The 22,562-nt window shown below is 43.3% G+C and overlaps 1 protein-coding gene across 6 annotated transcripts in view; it reads left to right on the plus strand.

Annotated features, from left to right (window-relative positions):
* The first annotated feature begins 54 nt into the window (after positions 1-54).
* The window catches only part of KLHL18 (kelch like family member 18), a 65,650-nt gene continuing 43,142 nt past the window's right edge, over positions 55-22,562 (plus strand). For all 6 annotated transcript variants that reach the window (XR_010338975.1, XM_064367002.1, XM_064367003.1 and 3 more), the window contains exon 1: positions 55-218. Coding sequence is in view for 5 of the 6 variants with exons in the window: in XM_064367002.1 (XP_064223072.1) it covers positions 90-218 (129 nt within the window). In the remaining variant the exon portion in view is untranslated. The remainder of the gene's footprint in view (positions 219-22,562) is intronic.

The following is a 22,562-nucleotide window of genomic DNA, read 5'->3' on the forward strand; positions in this document are numbered from 1 at the left end:
CTGGGCTGCTGGTGGCGTGCGCGCTCGCCCCGCCCTGGTTAGTGTGTAGCCGGCCGGCGAGGCCTGCGCAGTTGCGGCGGCCGGGGAAGATGGTGGAGGACGGTGCGGAGGAGCTGGAGGATCTGGTGCACTTCTCGGTGTCCGAGTTGCCTAGTCGTGGCTATGGAGTCATGGAGGAGATCCGGCGGCAAGGCAAGCTGTGCGACGTGACCCTCAAGGTACCGCGGGCAGGGCGGCAGCAGGCTGAGGTGAAAGGGTTCGAGCGGGCAGTAAAAAGGGGCGGGGGACAGGGAAAGAGGTCAGCAGGGAGAGGCGTGGGGAGAAGAGGTTTGAGGGGGGCTGAGTAGTGGGGAGAGAGATGCCGAGCAGGAAATCGGGATGGGGCAGAGTGGGGAGAGGGAGAGGACAGCCTTTCAGTCCTTGGAAAGAAAGGTTGAGAGGTGCGCCGCTTAGGCCCTCGGAGTGGGAGACATTGGGGTGACAGCCTCCCTTTTCTGTCATACAGACAAGAGAAAATGGACTTACCTTCTATGGAGGCAGGGGCAGTGGCCGCCCCACGTGCTGATGGGCACCACTGAAGCACCATTTCTTTGTGCCTCTTGAAGTTGGCTGTGCTGTTGTAGAGGAGACGGCTTCTCCTTGGGAATCATTGCCTGCCCTTAATTTTTGAATTACTGCTTTGTCTCTTAAGAGCTTTTAAAATCTGATCTGGAAATTTTTTGAGGTGGGAAGCCACCCTGCCCCACACTTGAAGGCACCACTCACCACAGCCACCACCACTACCACAAAGGTCCCTGGGGCTGGGCCTCTTGGCTGCGTGGGGAGAGGGATGCTGACTGACATTAAGAGGGAAAGATATCTTAACCACCTGTTCCCCACCAGCATTCTGGTCACAAGAGCCAGCCTCCCTCCTGTGCCTGGGTCCTTTCATGTGGAAGAGGTGTACTGTGCTGCTCCCTGGCCAGGCCACTGAACCATGTGGAGCCGTCCGGTTGGGGAAGTAATGAGTGGGGCTCCTTGTTGGGCTTTGGCTGGAAAGCGCTCAGCATCTGTGGGTGATCCCTGTTTAAAAAACAAGCAGGCCAGGCGCGGTGGCTCACACCTGTAATCCTAGCACTTTGAGAGGTGAGAGGATCACTTGAGCAGGGGAGCTGGAGACCAGCCTGGGCTCTGTTGGGAGACCCTGTCTCTACAAATAACAAAAAATTGGCTGCGCATGGTGGCCTGTGCCTGTAGTCCCAGCTATCAGGAGACTGAGGTGGGAGGATCGCTTGAGCCTAGAAGGTGAAGCCTGCAGTGAGCTGTAATCGCACCACTGCACTTCATTCAGCCTGGGCAACAGAGCAAGACCCTATTTCTCCTATTTCTCTTTCTCTCTCTCTCTCTCTCTCCCTCTAACTCTTTCTCACACACACACACACACACACACAGAGAGAGAGAGAGAGAGAGAGAGAGAAACAAAACTATGCAGAGATCCTTTTGTTCTTATTTTCTTTTTTTTTTTTTTTTTGAGACAGAGTCTTGCTCTGTCGCCCAGGCTACAGTGGGCCGATCTCGACTCACTACAACCTCCCTCTCCTGGGTTCAAGTGATTGTCCTGCCTCAGCCTCCCCAGTACACATACCACCACACCTGGCTAATTTTTTTCTATTTATAGTAGAGACAAGGCTTCACCGTGTTGCCCAGGCTGGTCTTGAACTCCTGAGCTCCAACGATCCGCCCGCCTCAGCCTCCCAAAGTGCCAGGATTACAGGCGTGCACCACCGCGCCTGGCCTGCTCTTCTTATTTTCTACATGGTTAGGGAAACTTTTCTTCTTCCACATATTTGAGTCAGACCTCTAGAGATGGTAGAGTAGGATGGTTGAGTATGGCTTTGAAACCAGAAGGATTTGGATTAAAATCCTAGTTGTAACCTTGGGCAGGTTACTTAATCTCTGTAAGCCTCCGTTTTCCAAATGTAAAAATAAGGACGATTTCGAATTCACAGCATTAGTGTGAAGATTAAATGAGAAAGTTTGTGGTGCTCTTTACGTTATACCTGGCATTATGTTTCCTTTCTTTTTTTTTTTTTGAGACGGACTATCAGTGTGTCACCAGGCTGGAGTGTAGTGGCATGATCTTGGCTCCCTGCAACCTCTACCTCCTAGGTTTTAGTGATTCTCCTGCCTCAGCCTCCCAGGTAACTGGGACTACAGTTGCCCACAACCACGCTCAGCTAATTTTTTTTTTTTTTTTTTTTTGTATTTTTAGTAGAGACAGGGTTTCAGTATGTTGGCCAGGCTGGTTTTGAACTCCTGACCTCGTGATCCACCCGCCTTGGCCTCCCAGAGTGCTGGGATTACAGGCATGATCCACCGCGCCCGGCCCTTTTCATCATTCTAAACCCCTCCTGAAGGAGTTTGTTTTTCCAAGAGAGGAATGAAGTGACCTGAGAAAGGGCAAGATCTTCTCAGATGGGAAAGAGGAACCAAGCGAACTGAAAAAATTAGCTGGACTAAAGAAGGCAGAGGAAGTAAAAGTGAGAAGTTTTTGTCCACAGTGATTACATGGTGGAAGATGTTAAGGCCACTAGAGATTTATAAGCAGAAAAATGATCTGATTGTGGCAGTAACACTTGGTGTAAATAGAGACTAGTGAAAAGCAGTAATAGGGGAGAATTTTTAGATTAAAATTTAGGCTGTAGGCTGGGCGCTGTAGGCTGGGCACTGTGGCTCACACCTGTAATCCCAGCACTTTGGGAGGCCAATGCGAGTGGATCGCTTGAGCCCAGGAGCTTGAGACTAGACTGGGCAACATGGCAAAACCCCTTCTCTATTGGGGAAAAAAAAAAAAGATTTAGGCTGTAAGGGTAAACCAGGGAACTCTTGTGAGACACAGGGAAGCAGAAAGGCATAGCAAAGTGGGATGGTCACAGATACTTTTACATAAAGTATTAACAGTACATTTTGCCTCTGCATTTAATGCAGATCCTGAATATAGTAATCTTGTAGCAGAACATGGCTTGTTCATTCAAAGGGACAAGTAAACTATCAGACATGGCTGGGCGCAGTGGCTCATGCCTGTAATCCCAGCACTTTGGGAGGCTGAGGCAGGTAGATTGCTTTCAACTCAGGAGTTTGAGAGCAGCTTGGGCAACATGGTGAAACCCCATCTCGACAAAAATTTAGCTGTAGTGGTGTGTACCTTTAGTCTTAGCTACTCAGGAGGCTGAGGTGGGAGGATCACTTGAGCCTGGAAGGTAGCCTGAGCAGCAGAGTGAGACCCTGTCTCAAAAAAAAAAAAAAAAAAAAATCAGATATATTTCCAACTGAAAGGGTCAGTCTGAATTTCTGTGTTAGTTTCAAGGATCTAGATCATAAGGACCAATATATATATTTTTTTCTTTTTTTCCTCTCTCTTTAATAAAAAGCCTCCGGTGGGAAGGACTACTATAAAGGCATGGGCTAGAGCTGGATGGGACTGCAGAGAGTATTTATTTTACTGATTTTGAAAACTGTATTGTAGAGCCCAGGGGGTAGCTCCCAAGCAATATGGTGGTGGGACCAGGGAAAGGGCACGCAAACCAGGCTCTGCACATTTCACTACTTGCCACCAGAGCTGCTCTGGGAAATCTGTTTTGTCTCTCTTTGTTGTCAGTCTTTCTTCAGTTTTCTGGTGACTCCACAGTGTTTTTCAAATAGACAGACACTGAAAAGCTGGTTGGAAGCTTTTTGGTGTGAGATGTTTTATTGACTAGTGGGCCTCCCTGGTGGGCAGTGGTTCTCAAACTTCAGTGGGCTTCAGAATCACCTGGTGGCCTTGTTAAAACACTAGTTTTTGGACCTCACCCCAGAATTTCTGTTTCATTAGGTCTGACATGGGCATGATAACTCATATTTCTGACAAGTTCCCTTGTGATGCTACTCTTGGTCTGGGACCACGTTCTGAGAGCCGTGACTGTAGGATGATGGACCTGTCATATTCTATGGGATATGGTCAGAGTCTGTAGATCTTTCTCCAGGCCTCCTCTTAGGTGGCATAAGCCTGGCTGTTGTTCTGGGAGCCTTATGGTGGGAGAGGGCTGGAGGCTATCCCTTCTGTATGCAGAGTTTCACTTAATCTCTCTAAATGGTACCACTTCCTTGTCTTCAGTGGTACCCTGATGACCCACGTCTAGAGGCTCTTATTCATCCTGTCCGAAGAGTAAACCTCCAGTCTTCTACCTGGGTGGTGATGCAGCAGTTGCTTGCCTTGGGGAGGGAGACCAGTATTTCCTGATTTCAGCCCTTCCTCATGCTTACAACTTCAGAGGAAACGTACTTCCAATGGTTCCATTTTGGCGGGGATTCTTCAGTGGCTTGCCATCTGCAACACTCAGCATCCTCTAAGTCAGTTACTTCTCATTTGTCTTCTTTTCTTCTTCTAAAATTTTGTCAACTCTTCTAATCTGCTGTCTGTCTCTGCTTCTTTTTCTTTTGGAGCTTCGCTGTTCCTTGATCGTCAGTCTAAGAGGCAGTATCATACAGACTCTGCAGCCACTCTGCCTAGGTTTGAGTTCTGAGTCTGCCACTTATTAGCTGTCAAAATGAGCAGCTTCCTTAAATGCTGGTGATTCTCTGTCTCATCTGTAAAATGGAGACCACCACCTATTTGAGTGTTGAGGATTCAATTAGTTAATGTACTTCAAATAATCCTGTAGTACATGCTCGGTAAGTCGTGTGTGTGTGTGTATATACACATATATATATATATATATATATATATATATATATATATATATTTTTTTTTTTTTTTTTCTTTCTTTCTTTCTTTCTTTCTTTTGAGACAGAGTCTTTCTCTGTTGCCCAGGCTGGAGTGCAGTGGCGCATTCTTGGCTCACTGCAACCTCCACCTCCCAGGTTCAAGCGATTCTCCTGCCTCAGCCTCTGGAGTAGCTGGTATTACAGGCACATACCACCATGCCCAGCTAATTTTTGTAGAGACAAGGTTTTACCATGTTGGTCAGGCTGGTGACCTCAAGTGATCCACCTCCTTGGCCTCCCAGAGTGTTGGGATTACAGGTGTGAGCTATCAGCCGCTGTCCCCAGCCGGTAGTATATATTTATTAATAATAATTTAATGGAGTTTCTTTTTTTTTTTTTTTTTTTTTTTTGAAACAGAGTCTCACTCTGTTGTCCAGCCTGGAATGCAGTGGTGCAATCTCGGCTCACTGCAGCCTCCACCTTCCGGGTTCAAGCAATTCTCCTGCCTCGGCCTCCTGAGTAGCTGGGATTACAGACGTGTACTATCATGCCTGGCTAATTTTTGTATTTTTAGTAGAGACGGGGTTTCACCATGTTGGTCAGGCTGGTCTCAAACTCCTGACCTCATGATCCTCCTGCATCAGCCTCCCAAAGTGCTGGGATTACAGGCATGAGCCGCTGTGCCCAGCCCAAGTGTTCTGTCATACTCTCCTGTTGCTGCTTCTGTCACCAATGGTAAATGAACTGATTTTGGGGGCTACCATGTGAATTAATTTACCTCAGGTCTACTGTATTCATCCTTAATGGCATGTCATCGTTTCTATCTTCCTGAATTTTAGGGAAAATGTGAAAGTGAGTATTAGCAGGCATGTCACATTCTCAAAATTCACTGCCAACCCTTGAACCTAGGCTTCATTTCCTTTTTGGAAATATTTGCAATTTAAATTCAGTGGGAGCCTGTCGGATAGTGAGGTAGAGGTATGACAGAAAAGAGTAATGTATTCATTAAAACAAAAAATCACATTCTGTATCTCTGATGGCTTGAACCTGTTATGAGAAAAAGGCCATGGTCCTTTCCTTGTCAAATCATTTTATCTTAAAAGTTAGGAGGATTGTAGTGCAAGACTTCTTGGCATACAGCTTGGCCTAGATAGAGAGATTTGGGTCCACGGAAGCTCGCATCCCCTCTTCCCAGAGTTCAATTTCGTTTCCTTTGCTCTGGGCTGCCCGGAGCCCAAGGCTCAGGCAGCATTGTCTGATTCATCTGGGTCTAGCCAGTTGGATACACTCCCTAGATTTAATGAGTTTTTCTTCTTATTCATGAGATTTGGAGCCAGATTCATATCTTTATGTTTTTCCCCTAGGCTTCTGTAGGCATCGAAATTCGTGTATTTCTATTCTTCCTTTATCTCACACATTTATTTTCCTTTTGACTGACAGCAGAATGAGGTCATCATACCTGAGTATTATTCACAGGCCCATAAACTTAGAGGAGAGAGGAGCTCCCTATATAGACACACACCCTTCGTTTTGCAACCACTGATAAATGGTTCCTGAAAGATCTGCTGGCATTAGTCTTCTCAGCATTTTCCCAAGGTCCCTGCCAAGGTTTTGAACCTGGCTCTGAGAATTTAGTCCTCAGAAGGAAATGTTTTTTTCCATGGGTGAAAGGTACAGTATTAGAATATTTCCTTGTGACCCACTAAATTTCGGTACACAGTTTTCATGAAATTGGCTTCAAGAGCTACACATCTGGAATCTTGTCTAATTTGTTGTCACTACTGGCTTTGTGATGAAAGAGTAGGTGGAGAAGGATATGAGGAAATGAAAGGGCTTGTTGATGCATGCCATTTTTATGTTGTGTATAGTACAGTGAGTTACACAGCGTTAATTATAGAGCTAGAATAATCATATTAAAAGGAGCTGCAGTCTGGGCATGGTGGCTCACACTGGTAATCTCAGCACCTTGGGAGGCAAGGTGGGAGGATCACTTGAGCCTGGGAGGTTGAGGTTGCAGTGTGAGCCATGGTTGAGCCACTGCACTCCAGCCTGGGAACAGCGTGACTCTGTCTCAGAAAAAGAAAAAAAAGAATTGTAGAGGTTCTCTGTCAAAGCTATCATTTTTCATGTATACACATGGACAGAGAGTATGGAATGAATGGAGACTGGCAGAGGGGGAGTGGGTGAGGAATGAGAAATTACTTACTGGGTACAATGTACGTTATTCGGATGATGGTTACTCTAAAAGCCCAGGCTTCACCACTATGCAATAGATCCATGATCAAAACTGCACTTGTACCCCTAAATTTATACAAATAAAAACATTTTTAAGCCATCATTTTACAGATGTAAAAAAACCCTGAGACCTAGAGCTATTAAGGGATTTGCCCATGGCACAAAGCTCTATCCGCTGAGATCTAACACAGCTGTTTATTGGTGGAAGCCATGCTTTTACGTCCTGTCAGATTATTCACCTGCCCTGCTGATGTTATGAAGCAGAGTAGGGAACAAAGCATCCTTAGTGTCATTCTTGAGCACAGAGGGCAGTGATGTGAATATCCAGATGCCACACCAACATTTTATTTCAGGAGAGAAGAAAGATGCAGGCTTTTTCTACTGGTGTTCTAGACATACGAACTCTTGACTGATTTTTGAAATGACATTGTATTGGATAACTTGTGCTTCTGAGTATTGTTCATTCCCAGGGTTTTCTACTGACATTTTTCATGTAGTTAGGTTTATCTCTCTCTGTGTAGTTAGCTTTGTCTTTCTGTCTCTCTCTTTTTTTTTTCTTGAGACTCTTCTGTCACCCAGGCTGTAGTACAGTGGTGGGATCACAGCTCACTGCAGCCTCAAACTCCCTAGCTCAAGCCACCCTCGCACCTCAGCCTCCCAAGTAGCTGGGACCACAGGTGTATGCCACCACGCCTGGCTTTTTTGTAGAGATGGTGCCTCACTTTGTTGCCTAGGGTGGTCTCAAACTCCTGGGCTCAAGTGATCCTCCTGCCTCAGCCTCCCAAAGTGCTGGGATTACAGGTGTGAACCACCACACCTGGCCCAGCCTTGTCTCCTTTTTAATGAGCAATCAGAACTGAGAGGAAGAACGTGCTCCTTGTGGAGCACAGCACTTGTTAGAAGAATTTCATATCATCAAAAATTCAGTTTTAATCTCTTTCTTATTCAAGTTATGTTGGGGATAATGCCATTAAATTTGTACACCAATTAAGTGAATTAGAGAGCTTGATGCTGGCTGACATGAGGATGGCAAAGAAAGTTGGAGATACATTCTGAACTATCCGTTACCAACCAAGCAACCTTCACCATGTTCACCCTATGGCTTCTGGAGCTTGGCTGGCTGGCTGGCTCGCCGGCTCACCACGTACATCTAAGAAGCCTGTACTCAGGGATGTTTCTTAACTGCAGACAGTTCCTTTATTATTCTGTACATGAGACTCCATTGTTTGCCTGTTAGCCCCACTTGCTTTAGCTTGTAAGCTAGTTGATGGAAGATGAGACCACTTTGTGTTTCTAAAAGTGTGTTCTTCCTTGCCCTTCCCAAATTAAAAGCATGGCATCTACCTTTCTACTTTTGACTTGTTGAGTATTGGCACTCTCACTGCCTCTTTGGCATGGAACCAGCCAGCTGGCCTGTGGTTAGCTTAGGAAGATCTTAGGAAGAACATCCAAGGAGCTGATTACATCACTGCTTTTTTCCAATTGGGGACAAAACTGGGTGAACCAAGGTGTGTGAACTAAGAGTTGACAAACATTTTCTGTTAAGGACCAGGTAGTAAATATTTAAGGATTTGTGGGTAAATGGTTTCAGTTGTAGCTACTTAACTCTGATGCTGTAGTGCAAAAGCAGCTATACTCAATACATAAATGAATGGGTGTGGCTGTGTTCCAGTGAAACGTTACAAAAGAGGCATGAGCTGAAGCTGTTGGCCGTAGTTTCCTGACCTCTGTTATATACTGATAGGGCCGCTAAGGCTTTTGGAATAGGTTACAATTATTTATTGCCCTAGCATGTACTTCTGTAGTTTCAACACAGTATTTAGGAATTGAAACATTTCTTGTTAAAGAATACAAATGAACCAGAAGTGAAAAAAATTTTCTTAGCTTACTGCAGGTGATCATGGGACTATACTCATTAGTGAGTGAGTAAGTGACATAGAAATTACTGTTAAATTTAGCATCTCATTTGTAAAGCCTTGGAGCTCTGCTGGAACTTGAAGCAGAATGTTTCCAAAGTCTTAACTAAAGACGCCATGCTCCCTTTCTATCTCAGTTGAAGCTGAGGATGCTTAGCTGCTTGCAGAATGGCAGATCAGAGGGGACCCTGATGGCTCTTATGTTCCAGTGAAACAGATAATCTGTGTTCAAGGCCTTGAAAGTAAAGGTCGGAGCTTAGGCTTTTGGCAGGCAAAATAGAGGATCTGTAGTTCAAATATGACCCAATATAATGGTATGTGTGGGTAGAGTGTTCTGAATAGCTGATCAGAACACAAAAATGCTTTTCATGCCTGTAATCCCAGCACTTTGGGAGGCTGACCAACATGATAAAACCCCATCTCTACTAAAAATACAGAATTAGCTGGGCATGGTGGCACATGCCTGTAGTCCCAGCTATTCGGGAGGCTGAGGCAGGAAAATTGCTTGAACCTGGGAGGTGGAGGTTGTGGTGAGCCGAGATTGTGCCATTGCACTCCAGCCTGGGCAACAAGAGTGAAACTCTGTCTCAAAAAAGAAAAAAAATGGTTTTCAAAAAATAAGCTCAAGAACAGATACTTGTACACCAATGTTCATAGCAGCATTATTCACAATAGCCAAAAGGTGGAAGCAACCCAAGGGTCTACCAGGATAAACAAAATATGATATATGGCAGGACGCAGTGGCTCATACCTGTAATCCCAGCACTTTGGGAGCCCAAGACAGGCAAATGGCATGAATCCAGGAGTTCAAGATCAGCCTGGGAAATGTGAGAAGGCCTTTTCTCTACAAAATATGCAAATATTAGCCAGGCTTGGTGGTGCGTGCCCATAGTCCTAGCTACTTAGGAGGCTGAGGTGCAAGGATCACCTGAACCCCGGAAAGTCAAGGCTACAGTGAGCCATGATTACACCGCTGCACTCCAGCCTGGGCAACAGCAAAACTGTCTCAAAAAAAAGTATATACATTCAGTGAACTATTATTTAGTCTTTGAAAGGAAGGAAATTCTGCTGTGACATGGATGAACCTTGAAGACATTACACCAAGTGAAGTAAGCCAGTTGCAAAAGGAGAAATGTTTGTGTGATTCCACTTATATGAGCTACCTAGAATAGTAAAATTCATGAAGACAGAAACAGAGTAGTGGATGCCAGGGGTGGGAGGAGTGGGGAAATGGGGAGTTACTGTTTAATGGGTACAGTTTCCGTTTTCGGGGATGAAAAATTCTGGAGGTGGATCGTGGTGATGGTTGTAGAATGTACTTAATGCCACAGAACTGTACACTTAAACATGGTTGAAATGGTAAATTGTATGTTATTTATATTTAATCCAGTGTTCAAAAGATAGATAATTAGCTAAAGACTTGTTACCAGGTGGGCGAGAGAGATTGCTTCTAAGTGCTTTGTGACTGTAGACACTAAAAACAGAATTTGTCTCTGCATTCAAACCCAATGATTAGAAACATCTGATGCTAAGGAGTAATCTTTCCTACTCTATTTTTGTATTGTGGTGCCTCAGCTGTTAAGAGTCGAATTGTATTAGCTCAGCCCTGTAGTTGCACTTCAAGTGGTCACTTAAAAGGAATTGCCTTCTAAGAGGTACATATTTAGGAGATGCGGATGTGTTGTGAGCTTATTTTTCTTGAGTTGATTTGTAAACTCTAAATGTCGTGTAACCTTGACAGACCTATTCTGAGGACCTGCAAAACAAGCCATGCTAACATGTCTTCTAAGTAAAGGAGTGTTGGCATCCTCTGCAAATTACAAATACATTTGTCCTGTGGGTCCTCATACTCATTATGTCTAAAATGAACATCCTTGCCCATCTTTTGTTTCCTGTGTAAGGAGGGCACACAATCCATCTAGTCATGCAAGTTGAAACTCCAAGGTTGACTTTGGCCCATCCTGTCTTACGTGTATTTTGTGACACTTATTACAATAGTAATTATATAAGTATTTATAGTGTTGTAACTTCACGAGAGCAGGGCTGTGACTGAATTATTTACTGAGGTATCCACATAATAGGTGCTCAGTAAACCACTGTTCTAGTTGAGATCCTCTTCATCTTTTACCTAACCCAAGGTTTCTTTAACTTAACTAGCATGTTGAGAGAATTCTGTTTTTTTTTTTTTCTTTTGAGATGGAGCTTTGCTTTTGTTGCCCAGGCTAGAGTAAAAAGACGCAATACTGGCTCACCTCCACCTCCACCTCCTGGGTTCAAGCGATTCTTCTGCCTCAGCCTCCTGAGTAGCTGGGTTTACAGGCATGTGCCACCATGCCTGACTAATTTTGTGTTTTTAGTAGAGACGGAGTTTCATCATGTTGGCCAGGCTGGTCTCAAACTCTCGACCTCAGGTGCTCCATCTGCCTCGGCCTCCCAAAGTGCTAGGATTACAGGTGTGAGCCACTGCACCTGGCCTTGAGAGAATTCTTACTGACCCTCTAGGGAATGAGCCTTGTGCTGCTCACAGATTGTTTTTCCTCAGGCTTAGCTCTGATCTTGTTCTGCTCTGAGTGCTTTCTCATTTCATTTTCATTCAACAGGGTGCTCAGCAGGTATGTCAGCACCTTCCAAGTGCCAAGCACTGTTCTAGGTGCTGGCGATGCAGCAGTGAGCAGAGTAGGCCAAGCCTTTTTGAGTATGAACTTACGTTCTAGTGGAGTGGCAGACAATAAAGAGATGGAAATGTCCAGTGGTGTTCAGTGCCATGAAGAAGAGTAAAGCAGGAGTCAGCCTCTCTGAATAGAGATCTAAATGAAGTGAGGGAGCAATCCATGAGGATATCTGAAAGCAGAATATTCTAGGCAGAGGGGAGAGTAGCACGGAGCCCTGAGGCAGGAGTACACTTGGTGTTTTGGAGAAACAGCAAGAAGCCAGAATGGTAAGAGTGACCATGGAGAAAAGCGGAAGGACATGAGGTCAGAGAAATAGCTGCCCAGATCCAGCACAGTTCCTTGCATGGTACAATATGGCTCAGTAAATACCTTGTGAATGAATGCATGAAACCAAGCAATAATTATGTATTTATGAATGAAGAGTCAAGGCCAGGTGTTAGAGGTAAATAAGATATAGAAAGTTAGGGTGCATATTCCATGGTTCGTGAAGACAGCACTGCATTTTGCTTGCCCTCTCCCCTTCTGCGGTTTAGGAGAGATGATGATAATGGCCAGAGCTAAAAGACAAATTCTGACTTGTTCTTGAAGGAAATTCTGTTCTGCACACAGTGACAATCAGAGGTTAGAAACTTGTCAGCAGAGTCGAGCCGAGCTGTTTAGCTCTTGGTAGTTGTAAACGGTGCCTCTGCCTCCTGTGGGGGAAAGCTTGCGTTTTGCACGTATATGGCCTAGCATTTTAAGTAATCAAGATGTCTGAGGGGTAATGGGAATGCAGGAGCAGCAGGTGGTGGCTGGTTTTCTGTAGGATTTAGGAGAGGACTGCTGATTTAACTGAATCTCTGATTATTCTAAGCTGCTCATAGAAATCCGCCAGTCACTGCTGCTCAGACGTCAGAGAGAGAAGCTTAAGCGTGGTCTGTTGCTGACAGCCATTCTGGTTGACTTCTCTAAGACTGCCAGCTGTATTCTTGAGATTCAGAGTCCTGCAGACATGGCCCCTCTCTGCTATTCTCCCCTGCTAATCCATGGTGTCCTCCTGCATCAGGTCTCCTCTGGGACTTTGCTCTAGTGTTCCTTTGGCTTGGAGTATCTGCTCACATCGGCCAAGCAGGGCCCTATCCTATCCGTGCTGCAGGCTTTCTTTCATATTTTCTTCCTTTCCTTTCTTTTCTTTTTCTTTCTTCCCTTCCTTTCCCCTTCTCTTTCTCCTTTTTTCTTTTCTTTTTTCTTTCTTCAGGGTTTCGCTCTTGCCCAAGCTGGTGCAGTGGTGCAGTCATAGTTCATTGTAACCTCGAATTCCCGGGCTCAAGTGATCTTTCCATCTCAGCTTTCCAAGTAGTTGGAACTACAGGTGTGTGCCACCACACTCAGTTAGTTTTTTTTTTTTTTTTTGGTAGCAGGCTGGTCTCGAACTCCTGACCTCAAGCAATCCTCCCACCTTGGCCTCACAAAGTGCTGTGTAGCCACTGTGCCTGGCCCCTTCCATGCTTTCTTTTCTCAAGGGACCCACATCATCTTTCTTGTGCTCTGTCCTATCATAATGAGGGGCTGTGTGAAGTCCCATCCCTCTGAAGACAGTCTTCTCATACCCCTCCAGGTGTACTTCATCCCGCTTTCTTCCATTGTACCTTAACCCCTCACTACTCAGTGTTGTTATTGGACTAATAGCATCAGCATCACCAGGGTGGGGGCCTGTTCAAAGTGCAGAATTTCAGGCCCCACTTCAGACCTACTAAACTAGAATCTGCTGCTTCTTACATCCTGTGAACACTAAAGTTTGAGAAGCATTGCCATCACACATTGCTCCTACTCCCCTTACCATTCTGAACAGGATGTAGATATGTTAGAGTGTTTTTGTTCCCCTCTAGAGGTTGAACTCCTGAATCCTGAGCCATCTCTTATCTAGTATAGTTCTTAGCATGTTTCAAGCACTTAAAAGTATTTGCTGAATTACCCTAACCAACCCCTGACATTATGTTTGAGATGCTTCTTCACTTAATGCTACAGAAGTGCACTTCACTGTGCTTGGTGCTTTGTAGGTGCGTGAGACAGCCTGCTGTGAATGGGAGTCAGCCTCTGTCTTTGGCATTTATAGATGAGGGGGAAGATGGATATGCACCAATTATTAATAATTATGAAACAAGGCAGAGTCTGATGAATTCTGTAACTGCATAGGCACCACCAGAGGCCTAAGGGGACATCAAAGGAGTAGCCGATATTTACAGTTCTGACTGTTTCATGGAAAGGATGGTATTTAGTTGGTACATTGCAGGATGAATAGGACTTTGACAGACAGGCACAGTGCAAAGAGGCATTCCAGGCTAGGGGAGAGTGTTCAGGGACCCAGGCAAGAAAGTACACCTACACCGTTTCTCAAATGAGTAAGACATACAGGAGCAAGGTGGAAGGTGGGATTGGAGAGGTAGGTTGAGTGTGAACTCCTTAAGTTTTCATGGCGGGGAGTCTAGACTGTTAAGATACACCTGCAAATCAGTTGAAGTTGGTGCAGTTACATGTTCAGCGGTTCCTGAGGGCTGTGCCCTCTCGTCTTCCTCCCTCTGCTCCCATTTGACCTTGCTGGATATGGGTGATAGAAAGTTGGGGGAGGGTTTAGAAGAAGTGGGAAACAGCCTGAATGTTTTAGCCAGCTGTTTATATGGGACTGGATCCCCAAGTCTGTTTTTAGTGTCAGCTGGTCAGCTACTTCCTTCCTCACCCTTTTCCTGTGTTACCACCTAGTGGGGCACCCTAAAGCAGAGAGACCAAAGCTTACAGATGTGAGCCACTGTGCCCGGCCTCCTTGTGATTCCATCAACAGTGTTCAAAGAGTGTGCTCTAAAATGCCATCAAAACCACAGACTGAGCCAGTATGTTTTATTATACTTGCCATCAGTTTCTTAACCCCAAGTGTTTGTGAGGGCTCATCATTTCTGCTTGTGGTAGTATTATATGAACCTGTGTCTCTCTGCACATATTCCAGGCCGGCAGCCAGGTGATCAGCATTCAAGGTGAAAGAAGAATTTCCCCACTTCTATTTCCTTATATGCCATCTTGTTAGAAACCCACAAAGTAGCTAGTGTGGTTTGTTTATTTCTTCAGGACTGGGAATACACTGTTACCCTGGGAGTCAAGCCCTCTACAAATTTACCCTAAGCCTCACCATCTTATTCTTGAGCCTTTTACTTCAGCCAACTGAATTTTCAGATGAGATGAGAGGGTCATGCTTTTCCACCTTTGAGCTCCCACTTTGACCAGCTCTGCCAGTCCTGAGCCAGAAGGTCAACAGTTAAAAAGGAGAAGTAAAATTCATCAGAAATTTTGTTGCTTGTTTATATCTCAGATGAAGCCTATTTTTAGATGAAATAGGCTTTAGAATTCATTAAGTACAACTCAGTATGAGGCACTGTGTTAAGTACTAGGATATAACCTTCTTTTCTTTTGGAAGAAAGTTCAGTCTGGATGGAGAGACATTCATTAGGGACAATATAACGTGTGCTATAGTGGAGGCTTGTACCACGTGCCACAGGAAGGAGAAAACTGACTGCCTGGAAGTCAGAGAGGCCCCTCAGTGGAGGGAACCTTTGAGCCGAATCTTCAAGGATAAGGAATAATTCATGGGGCATAAAAATGAGGGAATAAGAATCCAACCTTATAGAACAAGACAATTTCTGGGAATTGCCAACAGTTTAGAAGAGAGTCATGGTGGAGGATAAAACTGGATGGGGGTCAGGTGCAGCGGCTCACACCTATAATCCCAGCACTTTGGGAGGCTGATGCAAGAGGATACCTTGAAGCCAGGAGTTCAAGAACAGCCTGGGCAACAAAGTAAGACCCCATCACTACCAAAAATTTAAAAATTAGCCAAGCACATTGGCATGTGCCTATAGTCCCAGCTACTTGGAAGGATTGCTGAAGCTCAGGAGTTTGAGGGTACAGTGAGCTATGATTGTGTGACTGCGCTCCAGCTTGGGCAAGAGTAAGATCCTGTCTCTAAAAAAAGGAAGAAAAAGAAAAAAGAAACTTTTTAGGGTTTGGATCTGACTTGTAGGCAGTAGGGAGCCTCCCAAAATAGGGATCAACATGACCAGACTTGACTTATTCTGAAACATCATTTATTCAACAAGTACTGAATATTAATTGCCTGATGATTCCAGGAAACACGAAACATACAAAGATTGCCCCTTTGGTGGAGCTCATGTTTTAGTAAGGATAGGTAAGTTATTTATGTCAGGCCACCACTATTTGACGAAATATACAAAGATTGCCCCTTTGGTGGAGTTCATGTTTTAGTAAGGATAGGTAAGTTAGTTATGTCAGGCCACCACTATTTGCTCTTGTCAAGGTTACTAACGACCTCCACAATACGGAGCTAATTCATAACCACACAGATCTCCATGTACCACCCTTTATAGTCACATCCAGTCCCCTCCCACCCACCAAAATCTCTGACAACCATGAATTTGTTATCTCTCATTTTGAAAATGTTATATAAATGAAATAGAGTTCATGATCTTTTTTTACCCAGCCTGATGCCCATGAGGTCCATCCAAGTTATCATGCGTATTGATCTTTTTTTCTTTATGTTTCTGAATAATAGTCCATGATATGGTTGTACCATAATTTTTTTAACCATTTCCAACCACTGAAGGACATTTTTCCAGTTTTGGGGTATTATGAATAAAGCTGCTATGAATATTCATGTACAGGATTTTGGGTGAACTTGTTTTCATTTCTCTGGAATAAATGCCCAAGAGTAGAATTGCTATGTCATACTGTTTATGCATTTTTAGTTTTAGAAGAAATTGTCAAAACTATTTTCCAGAGTAGCGATATCATTTTGCATTCCTATTGGCATATAGGAGTATGATGGTTAATTTTATATGTCATCTTGGCTAGGCAGTGGTGCCCAGTTGTTGGGTCAAACACCAGTCTAGATGTTGCTGTGAAGATATTGTTTTAGATGTGATTAACATTTAAATTAATAGACTTTAGTTGAGTGCAGTGGTGTGTGCCTATAATCCCAGCTGCTTGGGAAGCTGAGGCAGGATTGCTTGAGCCCAGGAGTTTGAAACCAACTTGGGCAACATAGTCAGACCCCATCTCATTTAGAAATAATAATAAATTAGTAGACTTTCAGTAAAGTCAGTTACCTTCCATAGTGTGGATGGGCCTCATCCAGTCTGTATAAGGCCTTAAAGAGCAGAAAGTGAGCCTTCTCCTGGAGAAGGAGTTCTGCCTCAAGATTGCAAAATAGGCTGGGTGCAGTGGCTCACTCCTGTGATCCCAGCACTTTGGGAGGCTGAGGTGAGAGGATTTCTTGAGCCCAGGAGTTTGAGACCAGCACAGGCAACATAGTGAGACCCTGTCTCCACAAAAAATAGAAAAAGTAGCCAGATATTGTGGCACATGCCTTTAGTCCCAGCTACTCAGAAGACTGAGGCAGGAGGACTAATTGAGCCCAAGAGGTCCAAAGTGCAGTGAGCCATGATTGCACCATTGCACTCCAGCCTGCGTGACAGAATGAGACCCTGTCTCAAAAAAAAAAGAAAAAAGAAAAGATTGCAAGATAAAAACCTACCTAAGTTTCCTGCCTGCTCACTTGCCCTGCAGATTTCTGACTCAAGACCATAACATCAAATCTTATCTGAATCTCCAGCTTGCTAGCCCACACTGTATATTTTGGATTTGCTAGCCCCCACAATTACATGAGCCAATTCCTTAAAATAAAAATAAATTTCTTTCTCTCTCCCCCCACCTCCTCCCTCTCTCTCTCTCACTCTCTGTCCTTCTCTTTTTCCCTTCTCCATTTCCTTCTTCCCTCCTGCTGTCTTCCCCTTTTCCTTTCTCTCCCCCCTCTCCCACTCTTCTCCCTCACCTTCTCTCCCCACCTCCCTATTTTTCTCCCTCTGACTTCCCTTCTCTTCCCTTCAGTTCTGTTTCTCTGGAAAACCCTGACTAATATGAGTGACCCAATTCTTTTGCATCCTCACCAGCATTTATATATATCCTGCATAATCTCCACATGTACCCCAGAACCTAAAATACAATAAAAAATATATATATACTTTTAAATTCTCTTTATTTTTATTTCTTAGTAGAGATGGGTTTTGCCACGTTGCCCAAGCTGGTCTTGAACTCCTGGGCTCAAGACCAGCTGGGATTATAGGCATGAACCACCACACCCAGCCTAGCATTTTATATTATCACTGTTTTTTATTTTAGCCATTCTGTGAAATCTCGTTGTGATTTTTTTTTTTTTTTAAAGACAGAGTTTCATTCTTGTTGCCCAGGCTGGAGTGCAATGGTGTGATCTCAGCTCACTGCAACCTCCACCTCCCAGGTTCAAGCAGTTCTCCTGCCTCAGCTTCCCAAGTAGCTAGGATTACAGGATGTGCCACCATGCCTGGCTAATTTTTGTATTTTTTAGTAGAGACAGGGTTTCACCATGTTGGTCTTGAACTCCTGACCTCAGGTGATCCACCCACCTTAGCCTCCCAAAGTGCTGGGAATACAGGCGTGAGCCACTGCACCCGGCCTCATTGTGAATCTGATTTGCATTTTGCTAATGGGTAATGATGTTGGGCATCTTCTCATGTGTTTATTTGCCATCTGTTTATCCCTTTTAATGAAATATCTCTTCATGTCTTTTGACCATTTTCTCGTTGGGTTGCTTTTTGTGTTTTTATTGTTGAGTTTTTAGAGTTCTTTATATATTATAGATACAGACATCTTTGTCAGGTATGGAGCTTGCAGATATATTTTTTAGTCTGTAGATTGTCTTTTAATTCTAACTGGTTCTTTCACAGAGCAAAATTTTTTCATTTTGATTTAGTCCAATTTTTTTTTAATGGACTGTGCTTTTGGTCTCATGTCTGAGAACTTTTCATCAAGCCCTAGGTCATGAATATTTTCTGCTATATTTTCTTCTAAAAGTTTTATAGTTTTATGTTTTATGGTAAAGCTATGGTCCATTCTGAGTTAAGTTTTGTAACAGGCGTGAGGTGTAGGTTGAAGTTCTGTTGTGGTTGTTTTGCATATGGATATCCAATTGCTGGAGCCCTGTTTAAAGTTGAAGAAACTCTTTTCTCCGTCTAAATGCTTTTGTACCTTTGTCAATAAGCAGCTAGCCATGCTTGTGTGAGCTACCTCTGGGTTCTCTATTCTGTTCCATTATTCTTTGTTCCTGTCTCTTCACCAATATGACACAGTCTTACTGTAGCTATATAGTTGACCCTTGAACAATGTGGGGGGGTTAGAATGTTGACCTCTGCCCCTCGTCAGAAATCCAAGTGCAACTTTTGACTTCCCAAAAACATAATTACTAATAGCCTACTGTTAAGTAGATGGAAGCCTTACAGATAGCATAGACAGTCAATTTGGTTTTTTTGTTTGTTTGGTTGGTTGGTTGGTTTTATTTATTTTTTTTTTAAGAGAGAGGATATTCCTCTGTCATCCAGGCATAGTTCAGTGGCATGATGACAGCTCACTGCAGCTTTGACCTCCCAGGCTCAAGCAATTCTTTCACCTCAGCTTCCTGAGCAGTTGGGACCACAGGTGTACACTACCACTACCATGCCCGGATAATTTTTTTATTTTTTGTAGAGATAGGCTCTTGCAATGATGCCCAAGCTGGTCTTGAATTCCTGGCCTCAAGCGATCCTTCTACCTCAGCCCCCTAAAGCAGTGGGATTACAGGCGTGAACCACCGTGCTCAGCTTATTAACACATATTTTGTATTTTGTATGTTATGTGTATTATATACTGTATTCTTATGATAAAGTAAGTTAGAGAAAAGAAAATGTTGTTTAAAAATCATAAGGAAGAGAAAATATATTTACTATTCGTTAAGTGGAAGTGGATCATCATAAAGGTCTTCATCATCATCATCTTCCCATTGAGTAGGCTGGGAGGAGGGAAGGACAGGGGTTGGTCTTGCTGTCCCTGGTGACAAAAGCAAAAGAAAATCTGTGTACAAGTGGACCTGGGTAGTACATCGTTGTTTCTGTCTGACTTTTTTGCTTTTTCAGTTCTCCAAAATTTTTTCTATACAGTACCAATTCTTTTTCTACCATTTGTTTTAGTTTCAGTGCCCATATCATAGAAGAGTCCATGTCATAAAAGAAATCTTGAATAATTGAAACCCTTTTGCCAAGTTGTCTAAAGTGAATTTGTTTTCTGGCACTGTTTCTTCTGTGCCTTCTTCCTTGTTGTCCAGCACTGGTTTGGGAGCTCTCATCTCTATCAAGTTGTCTTCTGTTAATTCCTCAGGTATAGTGTCAATTAGCTGTTTAATTTCTCAAAGATCTGTATCCTGAAACTCTTCAAAAAGGTGACGACCTTTTTGCCATATTCATGATCTCTTTCATGATTTCCTTGATTGGCTCTGTCATAAATCCTGTCAAGTCATGCACAACATCTGAGCGTTTTCTCTAGCAAGAACTTACTGTTTCAGTCTTGATGGCTTTCACAGCTTTTTCTGTAACAATGATGGCATCTTTCATGGTGTAATCCTTCCACACTTTGATGATGTTCTCTTTACTAGGGTTCTCTTCCATAGCATTGGCAATGCTTTCTGTAGAGTGCTATGTGTAATGAGCTTTAAAGGTCCTGTGACACCCTGATCTACAGGCTGAGTTAGAGACATTGTGTTTGGTGGCAGGTACTTTGATGCCTTCAGTGTTGAATTCTTGGGATTCCAGATGGCCAGGGGCATTGTCCAATATCAAAAAACTTTAAAAGACCATCCGTTACTGGCAAGGTACTTCCTGACTTCAGTGACAAAACATCAAAGGAACCAATCCAGAAAAAGTTTTCATTGTCCTTGTCTTCTTGTACAACCAAAAAACTGGCAGCTGGTGTCATCCTTTTCCTTCAAGTCTCAGGGCTTAGCAGCTTTATAGGTAAGCTCTTGTTCTGTCACCTAGGCTGGTTTAGATCTCCAGGGCTCAAGCAATTCTCCTGTGTTGGCCTCCTATCTTGGGATTATAGGCATTAGCCACTGTGCCTGACCAAAATTTTATTCCCTTTTTAAATGGACTTTTATTTTATTATTATCATTATATATGGAGACATGGCCTCACTCTGTCACCTAGGCTGGAGTGCAGTGGCACGATCATAGCTCACTGCAGCCTCAAACTCCTGGGTTCATGAGATCCTCCTGCCTTAGCCTCCCGAGTAACTGGGACTATAGGTACATGCCACCATGCCCAACAAATTTTTTAAATTTTTTTTTTTTGTAGAGATGAGCACTACACTCTGTTCATCAGGCTGGTCTCGAACTGCTAGCCTCAAGTGATCATCCCACCTCAGCTTCCCAAAGTTCAACTTTTTTTTTTTTTTAGAGCAGTTTTAGTTTCACACCAAAATTGAGTGAAAGATACAGAGATTTTCCTTATATCCCCTGTCCCTACATACACACATACGATGGCTAATGATGTTGAATGTCTTTTCAGGTGCTTACTGGCCATTTGCACTTTATTCTTCTCATTCAAAATTGTTTTAGCTATTCAGGTTCCTTTGTCTTTCATATAAATTTTAGAATAATGTCACCTATATCCATAAAGATAGGCTTGCAGATTTTTATTTGGCCTCCCAAAGTGCGAGGATCAGTTGAGGCCAAGAATTTGAGTTTAGCCTGGGCAACAGAGCAAGACTCCATGTCTTCAGAATAAAAAATTAGCTGGACATGATGGTGCACATCTTATAGTCCTGGCTACTCAGGAGACTGAGGTAGGAGGATTGCATGAGCCCACAAGTTTGAGGCTGCAGTGAATTATGATTGTGCCACTGCACTCTAGCCTGGGCAACAGAGTGAGACACATAAATCCAGAACATTGGTTTGTTAGATTTACACATAAATTTTTTTTTTTTTTTTTTTTTTAGTGATTGTAAATTGTATTTTAAATTTTGGTTTCCATGTGTTACTTGCTGGTATATGGAAAACACAACTGATTTTTGTATGTTGATCTGGTGTCTTGTAACTGCTTTATTAGTTCTAGGGCTATTTGGTTTTTACAGATTGCTTTGGATTTTCTACATAAACCATAATGTCAGGCTAGGTGCCATGGCTCACACTTGTAATCCCAGCACTTTGGGAGGCTGAGGCAAGTGGATTGCTTGAGCTCACAAGTTCAAGACCAGCCTGGGCAACATGGTGAAACCCCATCTCTATGAAAAAACACAAAAATTAACTGGGTGTGGTGCTGTGCACCTGTAGTTCCAGCTAGTCGGGAGGCTGAGGTGGGAGGATGGCTTGAGCCCAGGAGGTATAGGTTGTAGTGAACTAAGATTGTACTACTGCACTCTTAACTTGGGTGACAGAGGGAGACCCTGTCCCCAAAAAAAAGAAAAAGAAAAGAAAAAAACCCCATAATGTCATCCACAAATAGGGATAGTTTTATTTCTTGTTTGTATTACTTTTATTTCATTTTGTTGTCTCACCAAGCTTGCTAGAACTTCCAAGAGTGTGCTAAATAGCAGTGGTGAGAGTGGACATTCTTGCCTTGTTCAGCATCTTAGGGATGAGCATTCAGTGTTTTACTAGAATACTAGAAGTTTTTTGTAGATGTTCTTTATCAAGTTTAGGAAATTCCCCTCAATTCCTAGTGTTCTGAGAATTTTTAATCATGGATGAGTGCTGAATTTTGTCAAGTGTTTTTTTTTTTTTTTTTGCATGGAGAGGTTTGTGTCACCTCTTTTTTATTCTTTATTCTTGAGTCTGTAAATATATGGATTACATAGATTTATTTTCAAATACTAAGTCTGCCTTAACCTGGAATATACCCTATTTGGTCATGGTATATAATTATTTTTATATATTGCTGAATTCTGTTTGCTGATATTTCGTTAAGGATTTTTGCATCTATATTCGTGAGGATATTAGTCTGTACTTTCCTTTTTTATATTGTCTGTCTACTTTTGGTACTAGGTTAATACTGACTTCATAATATGAACTTGGAGTTATCCCTTAATCTTGTATTTTCTGGAAGAGGTTGTTTAAAATTGCTATTAATTCTAT

This window comes from Aotus nancymaae, unplaced genomic scaffold (genome assembly GCF_030222135.1).
Source record: "Aotus nancymaae isolate 86718 unplaced genomic scaffold, 86718_ANA_hifiasm-v0.15.2.pri h1tg000067l, whole genome shotgun sequence".
Lineage (NCBI taxonomy): Eukaryota > Metazoa > Chordata > Mammalia > Primates > Aotidae > Aotus > Aotus nancymaae.